The 21,234-nt window shown below is 42.0% G+C and overlaps 1 protein-coding gene across 5 annotated transcripts in view; it reads right to left on the bottom strand.

Moving 5' to 3' along the window:
- The window catches only part of DPF3 (double PHD fingers 3), a 183,552-nt gene that overhangs the window by 76,974 nt on the left and 85,344 nt on the right, over positions 1-21,234 (bottom strand). For all 5 annotated transcript variants that reach the window (XR_012662547.1, XR_012662548.1, XM_075105735.1 and 2 more), the window contains one exon: positions 1,762-1,889. Coding sequence is in view for 3 of the 5 variants with exons in the window: in XM_075105735.1 (XP_074961836.1) it covers positions 1,762-1,889 (128 nt within the window). In the remaining 2 variants the exon portion in view is untranslated. The remainder of the gene's footprint in view (positions 1-1,761; positions 1,890-21,234) is intronic.

The following is a 21,234-nucleotide window of genomic DNA, read 5'->3' as shown; positions in this document are numbered from 1 at the left end:
TGCTGGGTGGGCCTGATTCCCTGGTTGTCGTGCACTTGCCTAATGAGCTCACTCAAGATGTATTTCTCCATAATCTTCCCCGGTACCGAGGTCAGCCTGACAGGCCTGTAGTTCCCCAGATCCTCCTTCTGGCCCTTCTTGTAGATGGGTGTCACATTGGCAAGCCTCCAGTCATCTGGGACCTCCTCTTTAACCAGGACTGCTGATAAATGATGGATAGATCATGGTTTTGATCTGGTACAGTCCAGCTGTCAGGTGCCAAAGTACACACCGAAAGGTGGCTACTAGTAAAAGCTTCGACCATCGTTGTTCTATAGACTGAATCCAGGTAAGCTGTGCTTACTTACGGACGAACAGCAAGATATGCCTTTTGCATCTGTTCTGATGAAACTAGCATCCAGATGACAGGTCACCCCTAGGGCATTTTAGCTGAAAACTATATTTTTGCATCCCCTCCCTGCTCTGCAAGGCCCAGACTTGTGTCAGTTCCACCACCTCTGAAGTCTCTTTCCTTGGACTGCTGCTGGGGATAATTTAGGACCTCAGATCGCACAGCAACATCCAAAGGCATTTTCCAACCTCATAAGGGTGCTGCACCACGACTTCTTGTGACCTTGGAAGCAGGTATAAACAGAGCTTTAGGGCTGTCAGCTTAATAGACCCAGGTACACTCCCGAAGAAGGAAACACAGAGCGGGCCTCATGCTGAGCTTTTCCCCACTCCCTGAGCATGGGATGCTTCCTCTTTGATGGTGCTGGAACTGGGAATGGGACACCTAATGTTGCTTCCCTGACACATGTGAAATTTCTAGCAAACAGACCAGTAGGTCTGAGCCCCAAGTAATACAGATTTGACGCCCACCCCCTTCTGTTTCATTTGGCATGGGGCTGCCTACTCAAATTTATACAAATTTCAGGTATAGATGCATCATCTTGTATTTCAGCCAAAATTACCAAGTTTGACACATTACCAAAGGCTCCTGATAAAAATCACTAATAGACACTCATAGCACAATGGTGTTTTAGCATCACCAAAGATTTGCTGCTGCTCCCCCCAGGAGAGGCCCACTCTCCTAGCAATTTAAGATGTTGTTATAAAGTGACACGCCCTTATATAAGAACCATTTATGTGAGCTGAATTCTTTCTAAGACATATCCACAAATGTGTTTCTACTTTTAATTGTTAAACGATGAAATGGAATGTTGACAAATAACTTTCAAGCCATAATGCATGTAAAAAGGCAATATTTCTCATACCTACATCACTAATAATAACAGATAATTAACATTAGAATATTTTAAATTATTTACTTTGCTTGTATACTTCCTGAAGGCTTCTCAGCGTAAGAAAAACAGACAAGGCAATAACATGTTTTTGTCCACAGTCAGCAGCTGTGAATCCAACTTCAAATCCATGTCCAAATTCACTTTAAATCTGAGGCACTGAAATTCAGCTTATGTTTGGGACCCACCTCTGCTTGTCATTTTTATATGTAATCATCTCATAGTGCTACAAAACAAATTCCAACACAGGAGCCACGAAGAACACAGCCAAATGACCGAGATTCTTGTGACAGAAGTGTGCAAGATCCTGAGTTCATTTTGAGCAACACAGTGTAGCACAATGATTTGATTACATTTTGACAGAAGAATGACACAGTTATCAGCAGATGCCCCGTTTTGCCACAGGACAAAATCTGCTGGGCTTCGAGACAAATTGTAAAATCCAGCCCTGTTGTCAGGGCATGGGGCTCTCCTTTACCTGGATTTCTTGTATAGTGTCTTCCTCTTTAGTGTCCGTTTTTTTCTCTATTCCCTCTCCTCGCAGCAAGGCTTCCAGAGTTGTACTTTCTGATGTGAACCCATCTTTTTTCAGAGGCAGATCAACTTCTGAAAAACAAAACACACTGACTGTATGCGTCTCCCTCAGACAGCTAACAAGCAGAAAGACAGAGATGACAAGCAGAAGACCGACAGACTTTCAAGCTTGTTTCTATCTTGATGGAGAATTTTTCAAGTTCTTCTTTTAACCGCTAAGGATCCTCATATAGGACTCATTTCTATCTTACTGAAAACCTTGTGTCTTTTCAATCTCTATGTTTGCTTACAGGAAAAGAAAGGCTGGATATATTGTATCAGCAGGAAATAAATGGGGAAAAAATCCTTCTACTTTATGTAAACTCCCTATGCTTCAAATAAAGAAGAAAACCAGGGCTTTCTAAGATACTAAAATAACAAATATGAAGGTCTGATCTCCTGAAGTAGAAAAGTAGTTCAACGTAATTCAGCATCCGGCACTGTTTACACAGCACAGCTACAAGTAGCATTCTCCTACACCAGGGCACGTCCCACACATAGGGAAGAAGAAAGCTAGTGCGTGGGGCCAATGCTGAGAACTTAAACTGAAAAAACAAAGGGATGTGTCTTGAATTTTCATTTAATAATGACTAGATAAAATCTTCCGTTTGTTTTAAATGGTCCTACACCAATGAAGAAACACCAGTCAGCACAGCTGTGAGTGCAGAATCCAGCCCATAAAACAGGATGACCCCCAGCCACTCTAGGAGGAGCCAAAGGCTGGCTCAGGGCCATGGGACTCCAAGAGACAGCGCAGATTTATGAAGAAGCTTGATGCAACTTGCTGTACAAGTGATGGAACAGAGCCTTATTCCGCTTCCGAATGCTGCCACTAGGTTATGAGGCTGTGCAGCAGGCAGGCAAATACACCATATTAATTTTAGTAAGATGTTAAAATACACCCAGGGAAGAATTCTGTTTTCCTTGCAGATCCTGGCCCCTACCCAACTCATGCAGGAGTTCATTCAGGGCAGCCCTATGGCAAGGAGACATCCTGAATGCTTCTTTACCTGCCAATGCCAAGGTGTGGATTTCTCAAGTGCTCCCTCCCTTCTAAAATTAATTCCTTCCTCTAGGCCAACAGATTTATAAAGTAATAATGTACACGACTGACACTCACAAATCAGCATCTGATGTCCTTACTTCATAGCTCTGTCCACTTCTCATCTTTTAGGACTGTGTTGTGTTCCCCAGTCTGCCTGAAGCTCCCTGCCTTTCTATCACCATGAGTTGTAAACTCTGCAGAGCAGAAATTAGTGTGTTTATAAAGACGCAAATCACCCTTGCAATCCAAATAATGAATTAACACTTCCACCTGGGACAGTAAAGCATAATCTGTTTCTTGGGGGCAATTGTGTCCCAGGAATATGTTTGCTCTATATATGAAAAACTCTAAGCCAGCAAATGATTCAGCGTCCCTGATCACTGCTTCCACAACACGCTTGCTCGAGTCTTCTGAAGTTAGAGAGCATTGCTCAGCCAATAACCACAGAAAATCCAGCAAAAATTCCAGCAAAAGCCATTCTATTCATGGAGGGTAAGGCTGAGTACAAACCATGCAAAAAACTGAAACCACTGGGATTTTCAAAGGAAACTCCCAGGACAACCCACACAATGGGATGGGGTCAACAGTGAATTGATCCCCCTTCTCATCACAAGGAGGTCTATTCAATCAGGCCTCTGTTTTTGGCATTAAGCTCTGCACACATGCCCATTATGCCACCTTCCCCAACTTCTCCCTTACTTGAGCTATAAAAAAAGACAGAGAAGTCAACAGAGAATCACACAGATTTAATTTCCCTGTATGAACTCCTAGTACTTCCCTCTGGATGCTAAATCCAGACATTTCAATAGAAAGAAGGGATTTTAGACTTGTTTTATGTGCAAATCCCAACACTTGAATCTAAAGTCACTAAGGAACCTCCATAAGCATCTCTGGCTGTGGGCTTGCCTTGGTTTCAAAGTCCTGTGCTTAGGTGCAAAAGGGCATTTGCTTTGTATTTAGAACCTCGTGGAACTGCAAAACCCAAGGGGTCATCATACATTCAGCAAGAGAAGAAGCTTCAAGCACGCTCAAGGGCATCAGAAACAAACATGTCTTCACTGTGACAAGCTATGCCTGTCTCTGGATACTGATATACTCAGCAAACTAATGCATTAGAAAAAGGGAATGAGCAAGGAAGGGGTGAGGGATAAGTAAAACATATATGAAAATATGAATACTCCCTGTTTATTCCAGAGATATTGAACTTTAAGTCAGAGGGAAAGGTAGGCTTTAAGGTCAGAAACCAGCAGCTGTCTTTAATAGGCATGTTTGTTTTTTATGGTGCTGCTACTTCCCACCAGCTACACTCCAGGAGCCTTTTCATCCAAAACTCTCAGCGTATTTTTTTAATTATTAAATTTAACATCCCACTGACAAGGCAGTGTGAGGTAATACTTTTTTTTCCCAGTTTACTGATGGGGAGATTGAGTCACCAAGAAGTTAAGTTAGTGAGCAGGAAATCAGCAAAGAGGAACTCAGGGCAGCTGCCTCCCATCTGCCCACTAAGCTTACTGTTATTCAACTCCTTCATTTTCTGCTCTGCTGGTAGCTTTCTACAAGTCCATTTTCATTCCTAAGTAGCTCTAGAAAGTGGGAAATGGCAGACACTATCTTATCTGGAATGTAAAGTTTACAGTATAAAAACCTACAAAGGTCCAAAGACAACCTCTTAGTAATGAATTAAATCTTTGTAATTAATTCAGTCCTTCCTGGAAGATGGCTAGTCTGTAAAGGATACAGTAATGAAGACAGGAAATTGCTTTTCCGAGCAACTTTTTGAATCCTCAGAGATAAAAGTCTCCAAAAACCTACATGATGGTTCAGTTAACCTAGAGAAATAGTTAAACACTACTAGGGATCATTAAATTCATTTCACTAAATCCCTAGTTTTCTCTTTCCTATTTAACTCTCCGGGGCTTTCCCACAAAAGCTAGGAAAGTATATTTTTCTCTTATGCCTGTACCCTAAAGAAAACTGAGAACTTAACTCAATGCCTGAAATGTAGTTTTCACGTGAAAGATTAAGGCTTCCCCCAGACCATGGGCACTGCTGTACGGAAGCAAGGCAGGGTCCGTTCCGCCCACCGTCCTGCTTATGACAGCACCAGCCAATGTCAAGTTTAAAGCAAAGCCAGAAAAATCTTCTGGGCTTCGGAAATTAAGCCATGACCCCACGCTTGCCTCTGTTTGCTCTTATATTTGTTGTGCTACACGGTGCAGCCACATCAGATGCTGCAGGAGAAGGTGTGAGTGTCTGTCAGGAGAAAAATGCAAAGAAAATAATCCACCCTAATAGTACATTTCATCTTGATCTCTAACAGGTCAGTCCTGAGGGATAAATGCAGTATTACTTCCAGTTATCCTAAATCTGGCTTTTCTGGAAATGCAGAGAATAGCCCAGCCCTTTCTGAATTTCGATACACGTTTACCCTCAATGCTCTCCCACCTGAGTTCAATAGTTAAACTATGGTTTGAAAGAAGGAGCACTTCACTTTATTGCTTGCCCCCCTGTTTTTGCTATGAGACTGGGTAAATAGAAGTTTCTGACCAAACTTTTTTGTCATTTCTTTTTATTCCTCTCCTTATAGGGATAAACAGTCATGATCTTTTTTATTACTCTGCTGTGGGAAGTTTTCCACATGGCTTTGTCCTGTCAGAGCTCTCTCAACTTTGCCTTATTCTTCAATAATCTTCCAAAGGTGGACCAATACTGCACCTGGTATTTTCAGATGAAGCCACATCCCCCATTTAAACAAATGCATTAAAATATTATTTATATTGCCCCTCAGGCTGTGTCCTGCAGTGTCCAAGCTGCATACTAGGCAGAATTAGGAACTTTATAACAGGGACAAGAACTTCCCATATAAGCAATGCTTTTGATACACAGGTGACAAATTAAAATGTCCATCCTGCTGCCCAGTCACCAAGCACATTCGGGTGTCCCCAAGGAGGGGAGATTCCCAGATCTCCCCAAGGCCTGCACAGACGTCCCTGGCCACGAAGGCTCTAGATAACTTTGCACTATGTGCAAATCTTCGTAGTTTACAAGGTACTCCCTCTCTCCAGCCTGTTCGTTACTATATTATGCAACACTGGACCAAACACCAAACCTTGATGCACCAGCCATTAGCCTTTTTCTATAATGACAGCTTTTTTGTCTCATTTTGTTCTTTGTTTCACCTTTTGGTCTAAAGGTTTTGATCCAAGACAATGCTTTGTTTCTCTCTGAAGGCCTATTACATAGCAAAGATCTTCAGAAAGTCTAAGTAAGTTGTCAACCCCCTTATTTATTAGTACTTTACGTATCACGTAAAGAATTTTAAGAAAGTAGTGAGATGTCCTTTTCTTTGGTTAAAAAGAAAGTCAGTTAGAATCTCCTGTATCATAATTTCCCAGGTGCTTTACTGCTTATACCTAATTACAGTTTCAATCAATTTCTCAAATGTTCATGTAGAATTTATGGGTCTTTAAATCCTTGAATCACATCCAAACCCTTTTTAAATATAGGTAATAACGTTTGCCACCCACTAATTGTTCTAAATTCTTTCTATTGTAGCTCCTAGTTTGTATGACAAGCTCTTCTTCAGACATTGCAATTTCAGAGAACATAATCTTTATTACAAGTAATAACTACTAGTAAAAGCACTATAACTAAAAGTTTACTCTTTTATATAAAAATTTTAAGAAGGTTTGTAGATAAATTTCCTTTTGATTAGTATTGCAAATGCAATAGTACCCGATTAGTGTAGGAGACCCAGGAAATACTCAGAACCATATAAAATGGAAGTGTCAAATCAACAAAAATCATCAATTAAAAATAAAGAGTTATTTAATAATTCTTCCCGGTTTAATAAACCACAGTATTATTGGTGTCACAGCTAAATATTGTTCATATATTATAATTCAAACATGTGTGTATGCATATGATTAAAATTTATGTTTCTTAACTTGGCAGAGTCTCTTTCATAGTGATTAAATTAACATGGTTATTTCTGCTTACCAGCTCAGTGCAGCAACCTCTCTATTTATCAAGGTCCACAGACTGCAGTGTTAGAATCTGAATGGGCACCCATGCCAGCATCATTCCCATATCTGTTTTCTGTTGAACTGCTGCCTCCAAAAGAAGCACATTTTCACAAATCCTACAAAATGGTGGGCTTTTTCAAGTTTGGTTCACCAAAATAGCTGCAAATTCCTGCCCTCAAATATGCTATATTTGGTTTGCAGCACATTGGGATCTAAGCAACTTTTCTGCGTCTCTTTGAAACATAAATTAAAAACAACCATCCCTTTTTCTATACAGTGCAATGTATTTGTTTTACAATGGATCATTTCCATCTCCACAGTAGCAGCTGCCACCCAAGCCATCATCTCTGTGCACTCGTAAGCAGCTCCATTTCCAGTTCTAATTGGGAACAGAGATACTTATTGGGTGAGTTCCAGCATGATCTATCATGCCAGAGACAGCTACTATGCAAACCAAAGCAATCCGGCTTCCAAAATCCCTCTTAGACAAACACTGACTTTGCACATAGATTCTTGCATTTTTGCTTCTTGGTGCTGGTTTTCTGGAACACAAAAAGTGCCAGAGGAAACAACGTATTAGAAGTCCATGAAGTGCTGTTTAAGATGGATAAAACCAAGGATATTACCTTAACAACCACTACCTCTTTAAAATCATATAGGTGGTCTAAAAAAGCCACCTAATTCACAGCAAACAGAACTACTGCTGAGCAAATGCAGCCACTAAGCTCATTAAGAGGATGTGGCAGGATGTGTCTGAAAGTGCAGTGCAGTGCAGTGGCTCAGCAAGCAATTAAATCCCATGACAGTTTAAAATGAGAATCTATCAGTGTCACAAGAGTGTGAAGCCTCAGCATCTCTGCTGTTCCCACCCCCAGCGTTTTATTTATGATGGCGTATTGGGAACATGGGAAGTCAAAAAGATTATAATGAAATATGCCATATAAAAACCAGATTAAGCCTGCTCTTCTTTGGGGAAATATGCAGAGAGAGGAGCTGTCTGTTAGCTGTCGAGTTTGCAAAAGATACCATCTTTTGGGATGGTGCTCTCTGCCAGCAGACAGAGTGCCCCAGGGGAAATGGTGGTGAAAAACCCAGACAAGCAGCATCCATCCATCCATCATATGCTCATCTCCACATCTCCAAGGCACAAATATAGCGTTAGAGTGCAAAGGGTGGGGGCAGGGGGGATGGAATCCCTTAAGAAAGAAAGAGAAGACAATGCCTTACATGAATAGCTGGATTTTGTAGCTTTTCTCTGCATGCACAACCAGACTCTCCTTAGATTGTTTGCTTGTTACATTCATGGCCAGTACAGCGACTTGTTACTGCCCTTGGAATGGATGTGGTCACAGCAGTGACCAGAACCAGGTATATACTAAAGGCAAGGCTCTGCAAGCTTGTTTCTTAAGCATGCCTCCGCCAGCACAGTGCAGCATGGATCTTCACTCCTCCTGCAGATCTGGAGCTTCAAAACCCTGCTATCCCAGGAGAAGATGTTCACGTTATTGCTGTTATGCTTTAATCCTGACCTTCCACAGTCCCTGCTATCCCAGCCCGTTCTCCCAACACTGGTGCAATTCAGCACCCATCTGTAGCAAACTTGTCAGTGCCAGTTCTACACTTACAATCATCTCCAACTCTGGTCCACAGGATCTCCTGCCAGACCAGCCCTGGGCCTCCCCTGAGACTAGACTACTGATAACACACACTCTTGCAATGAGTCTGTAAAGTCAAACAAATGCCCCTAGAGACCAGTGAACATCAAATTTACATTATTTTTAATCCAAGCCAGATGCAATAAAGCCATGGCTGTACTGAAGATTGTAAGGCAACTCTTTGTCTCCCCAGCCAATTCCACCCTCAAATCTCATGCATATTATTGCACTCTCAAGGTAAACAAGGCCATGGTGAGAACAACAATCCAGTCAAACAGAATGATAAACAAGTTTTAGAAGCAAGACTACCTTCTGTTCCTCAGAAACAAACCATTTTGTGTAGAAAGAATAGTTTGGAAGACTATTTGCCATTAAGTGAAAATTCATCTTCAGGCTGCAGCCATGGGATCCTATAAAGTTCTGAAATGAATCTTAGTAAAACACTTGTTGCAAATTTTAGGCACTACTGAGGTTTGCTCTAGGCAGCACTGGGAGATGACCTCCTCCTGCAAAGCTGCTAGTCTTGTGGTATGGTTGGGGGAGAGCAGGGGGGCAGGGGAGAAAGCGAAGAGGTGGAAGAATATGGAGGAAACTATGACTGTACACTTTCACTCTTCAGCCTGAGCATAAACTGCAGAAAAAAATCAGAAGACAACTTTGAATTTTAAGACCAGAATCCAATGGAAAGTTTCTATCAGCCCCTAGTTAAAGTATGTCCCAGAAGGCTACAACACAACAGGAGGGAGAAATAAGGCTGCAGCAAACAGCAGAGGCCCTCAAACATAAGGTTAAGCATTGTTTAGTTTAACCCATCATCAAAATGCGGACTTTACAAGCAGCTGTATTTCTTTGGCAGACTAGAGTGCCTTTATAAAATCTCTCCATAAAAAAAAAACAGCCCTCCTGTTGGTTGTCTCCTGGAAGTTCTTTACAGATTTATTTCTCAGCACAGATATAAATCATTGTCACATATAATATACTGTACATGCTTCTCAAAGACTGCCAAATTACAGTATCAAGCTAAATGCTGGATCAGGTAACTACCCTCAGGTCTCAAATCATAATGGAATATCTCCATTCAATAACATTATTCTAGCTCTCATTTGTGTTCTCGTCACTCTTGCATTCGTGTTCTAGATGGGCTCACTCTGTACCAGGACCTCTGCAGCATCAGGCAACACTGTAGGCAATATCGAGGGACAGAGGCTGGGTAACTGCTACAATTTAGAGAAAATTACTGAGTAGAAAGCCTATTGCTTTGGGCTTTGCATCACCCTAACAGGGCTTCTGACCTGTTCGGAGTAAGAGAATAACTTGGCCTACCCATCTGCAAGTGGTCATATAGATCCACTCACATAGATGGATGGGCCTTTTGACCCATGAAAAGAACCAAAATCTTATTATTGTCCAGTAACAGGACAGCTATCAGCAAATACCAGTCACCCCCACACCACACAGCTGGGCCAGTCGCCCCCACACTGTGTGCTCTGTAAATGGTAACAGGGAGTGGACCTCCACTGCAATCAACCGTACTATTTCCATATGTGACAGCACTGAATAAAAACACTCCTACTGAATGCAAACTCATACATAAACCATGCATAAAACCAGCCATGCTGTAACCTTGCTGCAAATTCTGTACGATTCTGCATAGCTTCTCTTCGTTATCGAGGACAGTGGAGGGGATACCTTTAGTAACAGATAAATCTCTGTAATGTAGTTATCTCTCAACTGCAGTGCACAAGCATCCCAATTAATTCAGTCTGGGCCTAGCAGAGCCGGCACTAAGCCAGAGCTGATAAACCTGCCAAAGCCAATCTGACTCCTGCAATGATTCTTGGGAGCCTGCTCTGCACTTTCTCATGCTCTGGACTGAGGGGGGTTATTTGCTTGAGTGCAGTGCTCAGCTCAGGCTGGCTCCACACACCCACGTGATGTGGCAACTCTCTTAATGAGGCCCTTCTAAAACCCAAAGCACTGGGGAGCAGGCAGAGACACCTAGTCAGCTCTGAAGGCATCAGCAAGGATACAGCAGGACTTATTAGCACTACTCAGCCAGATTACAGGTGTCCCAGCCGTGATCCTGCATCTCTGTCTGCAAAGCTCCCACTTGTGGGAAGTCAGTGCTCTGCAACCCAGGCAGGCCTGGGAAGCAAGATAGCCACATTCACACGGCACAGTGTCTGAAGAAGTCCGCCACGCCAAGCAGAGCTGGTTCAGCATCCCTGGCTCAGTAAATACCAAACCTGCATAAACCACTAAAGAACAGAAAGGCCACAGCAAAGTTGCAGTGACTTTAGGATGGGTTAGGGAGCAATCATCCTAGATGCAGACCTTGGCACCGCCGCTGTCTCGCCAAGTGATCTTGGGCCATACTCTAACAAAGGTATCCTCTGCTTTTCCATCATCTGTCAAATGGAGATAGTCTTCATCTATCCTCTGGGGTTTGGTAAGGCTTGTTTAATATTCATAGGCATTCAAATAAAATGCACCAAAATGCAAGGTGTTCTTACAGGTTCTCACAAATCCAGGTTTAAACACGTTTTTTTCCAGCCAAGAAAAACACTGAAAAAGCAAGACTATTTCCACAGATATCAAGTTTCACTGGCCAATTCACAAATTTCAAGGAATGAGGATAATATTTACTCATACAGTAAGATGAATCTGACAGATGAAGCTATATAATTGAAAAATGTTATAAGAAGGAATGCTTGTAATAGAAAAATGGCATGAGATGCTAGTAGGTATCCTTTCAGAAATGGGAAAGAACACAGCAAATCATCTACCGAGCTGCTCAGATCTTTTGCCACAAAAAGGCAAGAAATTCCATGAGGCCTATAAAGTGTTTAGACAAAAAGGTGAACTCTAGAATTAATAACAGAATGGTAAACAGGAAGATTAATGGCACCAGAGAAAATGCAGATGGTGAAGCCCAGCCTGCAGGCTCAGCAAGACTCTGAATAGGGAGGGGGGAAAAGGCAAGGTGTAAACAAGGTGACCTTCAAAACCAAGGGAATGACTGCCAACAGGCCAGCCAGAGGGCATCCCAAGACACAGATGTGCCATCTGGGGTTGGCTGCCTCATGACAACGTGAACAAGATTTGTCTTTTTCAGAATTTGCAGGGAGGCAAAATGGGTAGCAGCAGAAAATATGGCCATTAATTCAAAAGGGGCACAATTAAATGCACAGGTTGGAAAAAGATGCTATCTATTTTGTGAGGAAAATACAAAAGAATTCCCTGAATATCCCCACTCAGAAAGGTCTTGTGCCCACTTGCGAAGCCTGGGCATGCAAGGTGTGGGGGAGGAGAAAATGGTTTTCACTAAATGAATGTTTTCCTTGAGGGTTTATCCTTTAGGTTTAGGGTAAAAAAAACCAACAACAACAACAACAAAAAAAAAACCCCAAACCTCAGCAGAAACTGCAAAGCAGCCCTTTAAACCCATGATAGTACAAATTTTTCCCAGCTTGGCATAAGTCTATTCACTCCAGATGGCACATTTGGGTTGAGAGCAGGTAAAGATTCCTCAGACACAACTCTGTGCCCAATATCTGCTTTTACAGAGTTCCCTTGTTCCATCTCAGTGCTTAGTTGGGCCTTGAATCCCCTAATAAGCTTTGCGTATGCCTGGGAGATCTCAGTTCTTTGTCTATAGTGAAAAGTGGGAGCGAGCAATTTCCTACCACAGTTCTGCAGGGGAGCCTGGCTCTTTCAGACCTGATGCTTAGATCATTGAGGTCAACCAGGAAAATTAAAAAGTAAATGCAATCACATGTTTTTTAAATACATCAATCAAACACCACAGTGGGGCAGCACTAAGGGGAACAATGCTATCTCTAAATAAGCCTTCTACAAAATAAGCCAAACATGTTCTGCTGTGATATCTAGAGGCAAGAATTTCAGGGGAAAACACAATAAGCAACCACATTACAGCTCACTGTGGAAAAAAGCAGACTCTATCTGTGGGAGTCCAGCAAGTAGTGAATTCACACATTTCTCTTCCTTCCAGCCTGGCTCAAAGTACATCACATCTGAGTATTTCAGGCAAAACTGGCCCATCTGAGTTCAGTGCTGAAATCAGTTAATTCAGTGCTAAGCGTACAAGCAGACGTATCTGAATGTTTTTTATTCTGATGGGCTGCATACCAACTGCAACAAAGATATTGGCATGACCTCCGGTTCCACGGAGAAACCCTGGGTGCTGGAACATGCTCAGGCAGCTTGTGCAAAGCCTGCACATCCCCAGCACTGTTGCATCAAGCAGGCTTGACTCAAGTGAGCTTGCGATTGCTGACAGGAGCTGCCATCACAGCTGTGGACATCAGTATATACCTTTCTCCAGAAAGCCCCATCATGTGGCTCGGTTGATTGCTTTTTGAACAGAACAGGATTGGAGAGATGAAGTACACACCTGAAAACCCTAAAGTGGCATTGAGGAAGGAATCGGGAAGAACAAGGGAGAAAAACAGCAAGAGGGAGGAAAACTATTATATTCCTTCGCCTTGCCTACTGCAGCTAAACTATGGCAGGCTTGTTATGGAAACTGCCGCAGAAAAGTCTGAAAAATGGAAGCTCTGGGCCTTGAATTATGCCTTTTCAATATGTCTCTCCTTTCTCCTCTCTGCTAACAGAGAAATGCTGTAAACTCCTAGATCCTGAAAGTAAACGTTCCGGGCTCTTTCCGCGCCTTACAAAACACAGTGACAATAGATGATAATGGGAAAGAGGGAGAGAGAGCCATGCAAGGGGAAAAGAAAGTGAAATAAAGAATGGTTGCTCTTCTCTCCTTTCCTCCTGCTCAGCTTTCATTTCCCTTTGTTCATCTAACGTTAAGCCAAACTAAGCCAAAGGAGCTGCTGTGCTGGGCTACAAGATTGATGGCTGCAGGCAGACTCCACAGTGAAGAGACGGATGACTGGTCATTTCCCCCGATGCACTGAGAAACATCCGTCCCTGCAGCCATGCTGAGCCCATTCATGCTCCTTTTGAAAAGGGAGATAAGCACGGGCAGCTGGAGGTACCTGAGTGTCCTTCTCCCTCAGAAGGACACAGTTATACTCCTCTGGGTTCCTTGAGAAGGTCGCTCTGTCCATCCCTGAACATCTGGCTCCGGGATTTGCTAACTCTCTCCCTCCCCCAGCAATCATCCATCTATTAGAGCACAGTGCAGGTCGGAAGAGAACGGTGAAGAGAATGGTGTGACAACCTCATCAATCTACAGCTACGTGCTTGGCTGTTTAGTTTTCTTTACACTATTCCTAAAACCAAGGGAGGGGTGGGGGGGGTGGGGGGTGTGGGGTGTGGAGCTGCTACTAGTATGAAGGGGTGAACTATGGAAATGGAAACATGGATTGGAGTAAGTCCTTATGACTATTAAAATGTTGTGCATGTACTAAAGCAGTAGGGAACTAATTAAGATTCAGGATTGAAAGGCAAAACAAAAAAAGTTGGATGCACTCTGGTTCCATCTGTAGCACTTGCTGAGAGTTCAGATGTACTTGGGCATCATCTTTAGCACAGAAAGGTTAATTTTTTTTTATTATTTTGGCTATTCAGATATTAACAGAAAGCTCCCTGGAAGAATATACTGTAAATATATTTATAGTGCCAACTCTGGTATAGCAGCTTCAGAGGCACAAAGCACTCAATCCTGACTCCTTTCTATTTAGTTAATAGTGTCTTTGTTTGCTGATACTGTCCTGATCTATAGCACTGCTCACAGATACAGCCTCTGTGTTTCCAGTTCTCCTGTCATCCTGCTACCTCACTCAGGCAATGAGCATTACATGGTAGATGTACCCATAGCATCATTTACAAATACTGCATTGCTCCAGAAATTCCTGTAACTATGAACCTCAGTTTGTCAGAGTAGCACATATCTGTGTCATTCACAGATATTGCACCAAGGAAATCATGAGAAGATAAAAAGCATTCGGCATCTCTCAAAAACATAAAGAAATGAGTCACTTCCTTAAAGTGTTTAAATGTAGTTTTAGCACTCTGTCTGAGCCAGCTTTGGAAATTCGTCTTTTATTCCCATCATGCAATGCTGTTTATTTTAGGCCAACAACAAAAGGATTTTCACTACAGCTCTGTAGGACATGCATAGGATATTAATCATGACTGTATGTGTTCCTAAGACATCAACCCCATACTTCCCGAGGGCAATCACATGCATTCAGAAAGTGGATCATTTCCATCAAGAGGAGTAAAGTTTTCATCCTTTCTCCTACATCAAAAACCATAGTTGTAGATGATGGAAATTTCTGCTCGCATAGTCTTTGATGGAACTGTACCTACCTACAACAGGTCCTGGCCCTAAATTACCTCATTTGTTTAAAGGGAACCATGCTCCAAGTGCATCCTAAGTGAGATCTCTGGTCTGGAAGACATTGCACAGCAAGCCATATTTGTCTATTCCATTCTTAATTCCCCTCCAAACGTACATCGCATTGACCCTCCTTCCCCCAAGGAGTTCATTGTTGGGAATGGATGCCATGGCAAACAACGGTGGTGTCAGAATCCTGAAGCATAAAATACCTGCAGTAAACTATTAAACAATCAAATGCAAAATGCAGGGGATATTGAATTTAATTGTAAACTAGTAAAAATCTACTTAATATCTCTCAGATTCAAAATTATTATGAGGCTGCAAAATGTTTACTCCAGGGAATGGGAATGACAGACTGAAGACTTCTACCCAGGATGGTGGTGGGAGGTGCGGGGATGTGGGAGGGGAAGCCATCACACTCTCCATTCTACTCTCGGAAAATCTGTAAAGCTTGGCTTCTAAGATTTCAGACTGGACTTTATTTTAACATTTATTGCTCATTCCTTTATATTACACACCAAAAAAATATCACCTGCTGTAGATTTTATAATATTTCAGACTACAAAACAATTTAATTTGCTCTGTGTCAGGAGAACAGCAAAATTGAATAAAAGAGGTTTTTTTAAATCATATTTTTAATGTAATGATATTCCATAATCTCTTTGCTATTTTTCGCTAATATTTTCTTCCATGAAGCAGCACGTAGGATCTACTATATGGTTGATCTAGCAGCCCAGTGACTTTATTGGGCTCTATCTTGCAGGGTGCTGAGTACCAAACCTGCAAGTCTGGCCCACCCTGGTACTCTACATGTGGGTTTAATTTTAAGTATGTGACAAGTCCGATTAATTTCAAAAAGATCATTCATGTTCTTAAAGCCCAAGCTCAGGTGCTTTCCTTGTCCAGGGTTAGACAGCTTGGCATTTTACAAGACTAAGCCCTGGGGACTTGATCCTATAAACCCTTTTTCATGTGATTACCAGAGAACTCCCAGGAATACTTACATGAACATACAAAACAGATGCAGTGAATTAGATAAAAGACACACATTTCCTAGGATCTTGTGTCCAGTACTGGCATCTAAATTCTTCTTGTGCTTCACAAAAATCCTTTTGCCAATGCGGCTTATTCTTTTTCAGGTGTTAGTACCAGCTATGCTAAGAAAGATGCCAGGAGGTTTGCCAGCAAAGCTGTTCAGGTTCAGCTCTAGCTGCAAGACTCCTACAGGGCAGATGGCTTCCCAGCCACCCCTCCCCTTTGCTGGAGAGCTGGTGATTTGTGCCTTGGGGGAAAGGAATCTGCTGGGTTCCAGCATTTCCCCAGGTACCATCCCCTGGCGCTTCCCCAGCAGTTCCCATACCCCTGCATCCTGACAAGCCTTGAGGGAACTGCTTGGGCAACCCCCTCTAGGCCTCCCACACCTACTCAGGGAGTGCCAAAATACCCTTTCAAAGCCACCTTTTCCCTAAGAAGAGAATGTCATCCTCTGCTCACCTGCACTGTCTTTTTAAGGTTAAATCTTTTTACTTCAGAAATAAGTAATCCTGATGGTTACTTACAAACATTGGTGTTAGCTCCATAGTAAGGGGATAAATCCCACAGCATTTTACCTCTCCAGTAGAAATAATATGTGTCCTAGAGACACAGCATTCACAGCTGGGCCTTGGCAGCTTAAGAGGAACATGCTGAAAAACCTCTTCCCAAAGAAGCCTCCTGGCAGCCAGATGTAGGCCAAACACGCAGTAGCCAAGGAGAGCAAAAGGCAAGACAATGGGCTGGATAACACAGAAAGGGTGGCAGCACCCCAAGTAAGCTCCCTTTCAAGCAGCCCAGGTATTTCAAGCCCATGCCATCTCAGCTGCCTGACCCCTCCAAGCTCTCCTCATGTCTGCAGATTGATCCCCAAGAGATGACCTACAGTCACACTGTAGAGGCTCTGAGGAGTTCATTAGCACAACCCATTCCTTCCGTTCGATTCCTGCTTGTAGTGACCAAATAATTTTTCAAAACAGCCTGACTCCAAAGCCACTGTAACTCCATTTTCACAAATGTACTAAACACAGCCGAGACAACACACTAGTGGAAAAATAACCTCTAAGTGGCTGCATTGCTTCTGAAATCACAGCAGCCTCATATCTGTGGGTTGCTGCACATGCAGCCTACTTTCCCATTCTCAGGGATGAGAACTGGGAGAACTCAGATAAAGATTTAACAGTGTCCAAAATTGCCTTATCTTGTTCAGTTGCTCCTTCTGCCTTAGCCTGATGACTGCAGCCAGAAGGATCTGGCTTCAATAGGCTTTTGATCAAAACCCGGAGCGGTTCCAAAGCCTGGTGGCTTCTTCACGCAGCTTTCTCCTAATTATGCAAACTGTCTCAGCCACACAAGAACCAGGAGTAATCCCAGGTGACTCATCCAAGCAATCTTAGCCAACCAACACAGTTCTGGTAAAACTGTGCATATAAAATACTTGTAGTGACCTGTTCCAGATCCCACAAATGAAAGAGAAACTATTTACACAAAGTTAATCCTGTAAATTCTAGAAGCATGACTGCAGAGTTAAGCAGCAGAAACAATGTTTTTGTTTTCTTGACTGGACTATTTATAGAATATTATTTGCTTTTCTAGAAATTACTGTATTTTAATTCCATACCTGCAAAATCACAGAATTCCATTTGGGGAAAATACATATTCACTCACAGCCTTGAACATACTGAGCTGAATTAGTCTAAGAATTTGCAGCTCATCACATGTAACAATACCCAGCAAGAACAGTGCATGATTTGAAGGAGACGTTACCGCAGCCTCAGCCGCCATGACGTACAGAAGGCCAGGCCATCTGTGGCCAAAACAAAGCAAGAAGAGTTATGCTGTGAAAAACTTGAGATATTTTTCTAGCACTTACACTGCACAGCCAGCCTTGCGAAAACAATTCACCTATGGAGAGTCTCTTTATTTGTATAAGGGTAAAAGATTACTTGTTTTTCATCACCATCTTGGTACACATAAGCCCAGGTTTTGCACCAGAGCCGGTACGCTTTCATACCAGTTTTGCAAGGCTTCATGCTGATGGCCAAAATGGTTTAATGCTGGCACTTCAAAGGCTTGGTAAGTGGCATGCTTTATTCATACATTCCTTTAAATAAAAAGGTCTCCCCTACTCCTCCCAAACTCTGAAAAGATTTAGTGACTATCTGTTAGGCATTTCTCTGAGATAGATAAACGAGATCAATGTTTGTCCTCCATTTTACACACTAAGAAGCTGAGAGAAAAAGAGATATCCCATTGCCCCTGGGGCTGTGTAGTCCTGTACAGGGAACAGGCAATGCAAGTACATTAAATGCAGAGGTTGGCACCTCTACTGCAGACTGGCAATGGGACAAAGATATTTCACTGCAGGACATCATGATTCAGTGTCAGTGAATACATGCAGCAAGGGACACGTTCTCTGGTATTCTTAGCGCCACATAAGAAAAGAAAAGCAAACTTTATCTAGCCAGAGATTTGGACCAGCAAAAGTCCCCACTGTAGGAAGAATTTAAAGGCGGTCGATGAGATGGAATAAAGCATGGTTAAACATCTGATTAAAAGGAAGAAGCCAATTCACAAGGAGGTCCCACACTGATGAGTTTTCTCTTGGTGACAGAAAGTCGCTTTTTCTAACCCAAGCCATAGCTGGATGTGTAAGTGCCACAGAGCAGCAGGTCCTGCCTGCGGTGCCATGTCCTGCTGTGAGCAATCTGCAGGCGAGATGAGTGGAGAATTGTTTTGATTCAGTAGCATTGATGGACTCATCTGTAAACTGCAGGCTTAGTTGATGAATAAACACCTACTTAAATTTAGGCCAATACTTAGGTTCTTTGCTGGAAACAAAGCCTAAAAGAGACGGCCCAGCAAAAATAACTATTTCTTTTGATATAAATAAAAGCCAGAGTTGGTAAAAAATACATTTTCTCCTCATTCACAAAAGGTTCCCAATTAGCTAAAGAAATTATAGGAAAAAAACAGTTTGGGTGTTTATTGATACCTACAGCCATGATGAATGCTTCCTTTTTCTTACATATTGAAATTTCCTATCTGGCCCTAAAAAAAAAACCCCAAACCAAAAAACACCAAAAAACCACAACACCCCACCACCTTCTAGCATTCCTGCTCCCAGATTTGGATTCACAATACAAAGCTTCATTTAATTCCAAAGTGCTACAGAAATGTGGCATATATGGGTACATTATAGACCACCTTCAGGATTCAGCATGGCCAGTGTGCAGATGTGCACTGTAACACATCAAGTGAGAGCTGAAAATTATCCACTCTCCCTGTCACAAAGAGTTAAGTATTTTTTTGTTTTCTTTTATGTGAGGTGCCAAAAATAAAGATTGATGGGAACAGATGAAAACCAGATCTGCTCTAGCTAAAGCAGAAACTACAGGATCCATGTGGAATTGCTCAGTAACATTCTCTGACATGGGCCATACAGCTTCTTCAAATATGAAGCCCATCATTGTCCACACTCTGTGATGTTGGGTTATTTGACATTTGACCTAGTATTTGCCTAACACTTGACCCAAATACACTGCAGGACTCTTGCTTTGGCACCACCTGCCAAAATCAAATCCTGTTTCTAACAAATAATAATTTAAAAACAGGCTATTTCTGTCACAGAAGAAAATCTGTTTAAAAAGTTGACTCATGGAGTAGGCTCAATCCATCTCCTACCCTACTTCTACACCCACAGAGCTGCATTCATTTCTGCACAGGTTAACTCCTCACTGACTTACTTCAGCTGATGTGAACCAGGGTCAGGTCCTGCCCTTGCAAAAAACACATTATTCACTGCTCCCTCTGCTGGCCTCCCAGCACCACCGGCTTCTGCAGGTGCCTGAGCACAGAGGCAGGCACACGCAGAGCCTGTTTCCAGTCCTACCATAACTAAACATCTGGCAGGTGGAATGAGGCGTGTGAACAGGAAAAAAAAAAAAGAAATCTAAAATCTCATCCTAAAATCAGTGATATTTTGATTTATTAGAGAATATATTATGAAAGATGCGGAGTTATCTTAAAAGACAAAGTACTTAAGAATGCAGAAGTACTTGAATAAAAAGCGGATTTCAAAAAACATTTCAATTTCAAGATTTTGGAGGGAAGACAGCAAAAGTTACAGAAGTTGGTAACAGGCTATTAAACTCCATCGTACATGAGGAATCTACACCAAGTCAGCAGAGAACAAAAGTTGCTCCTGTCTGCTGGCTGTCATGTCATATCTGCTCCAAATTTAGGTTTCGTGACAGTGAATGTTTATAAAAGCCATGAACAATTTAAAAACTAAAATCAGCTCTATACAAAAGTATCTTTGGTAAATTCACATCTGCAGAAACCTGTCAGAAATCTTAAAAATCAATACATTGATATTATAGCCCACTTTAGAAAGGTTGTATCCAGTTCATCTTAATTTTACAGAAATACTCTTATTCGGCACCAGAATTATTCTGCCAGTTTTGATCCTAAGACAGTCCTAATGGATCTTAAAGAGTTAGCCATAGGCAGGTTTTATAATATAATAGGAACCTAACCTTTACTCACAGAGAAGTTTCCATATATGTTACATAGTAGCAAAACTTTTTAAGGTAAATGTGCCTTTCCTTACAGTGTTCATAGCGAAACAACACCGCTGTCTTGTAGTACTGAACAAGAATCAACATGTGATTGTGGAGAAATTGTTGAAATCAAAAGTGAAACTTGTGAATATTTATTGGCCTGAGAAAAATTATAAAAGGAAATTCTCATGAAACTAGTGTTTTGTATTATTTTTAGGCTTTAATATCTTTGGGTGACACTAGACATGGCATTCAGGGAAAGAAAAAAGAATATGCAACTTATGAGAACTGAGCTTCTCCCATGTTCTTGGGTTTGATTTCCAACTTTACCACAAACCTCTGGTTAAACCTTCATACAAGTAGTTTATCGTCATTGTCACTCATTTCTCCATTTTGGAATCAAAGTACTTCCTTTAACATTTTGTATATTTGGACTGTAAGATCTGCTATAGTATACTACTATAGCAGTTTAAGAAGCCTTTACAGTGATCCCAGGGATGGTGGTCTAACATGATGCTTGAGTCTTTAGATGCTATCATATAAGTGATACTAATGCTAATTCTGTCCTCTGCTTTCTAATTTCATCTGAACTTTATCTTGGTGAAGTGCCCCATCTCAGAGAGCACTGACCTCCACAGAGATGCTGAGCATCTTCCAGAAGAGCTGGGGGCACTCATCACTTCCTAGGAAAAACATAGTACCTTGTACAATCAGACACAGTCTCT

This window comes from Phalacrocorax aristotelis, chromosome 10, assembly GCF_949628215.1.
Source record: "Phalacrocorax aristotelis chromosome 10, bGulAri2.1, whole genome shotgun sequence".
NCBI lineage: Eukaryota > Metazoa > Chordata > Aves > Suliformes > Phalacrocoracidae > Phalacrocorax > Phalacrocorax aristotelis.
This window is presented reverse-complemented; position numbering and strand designations above follow the sequence as displayed.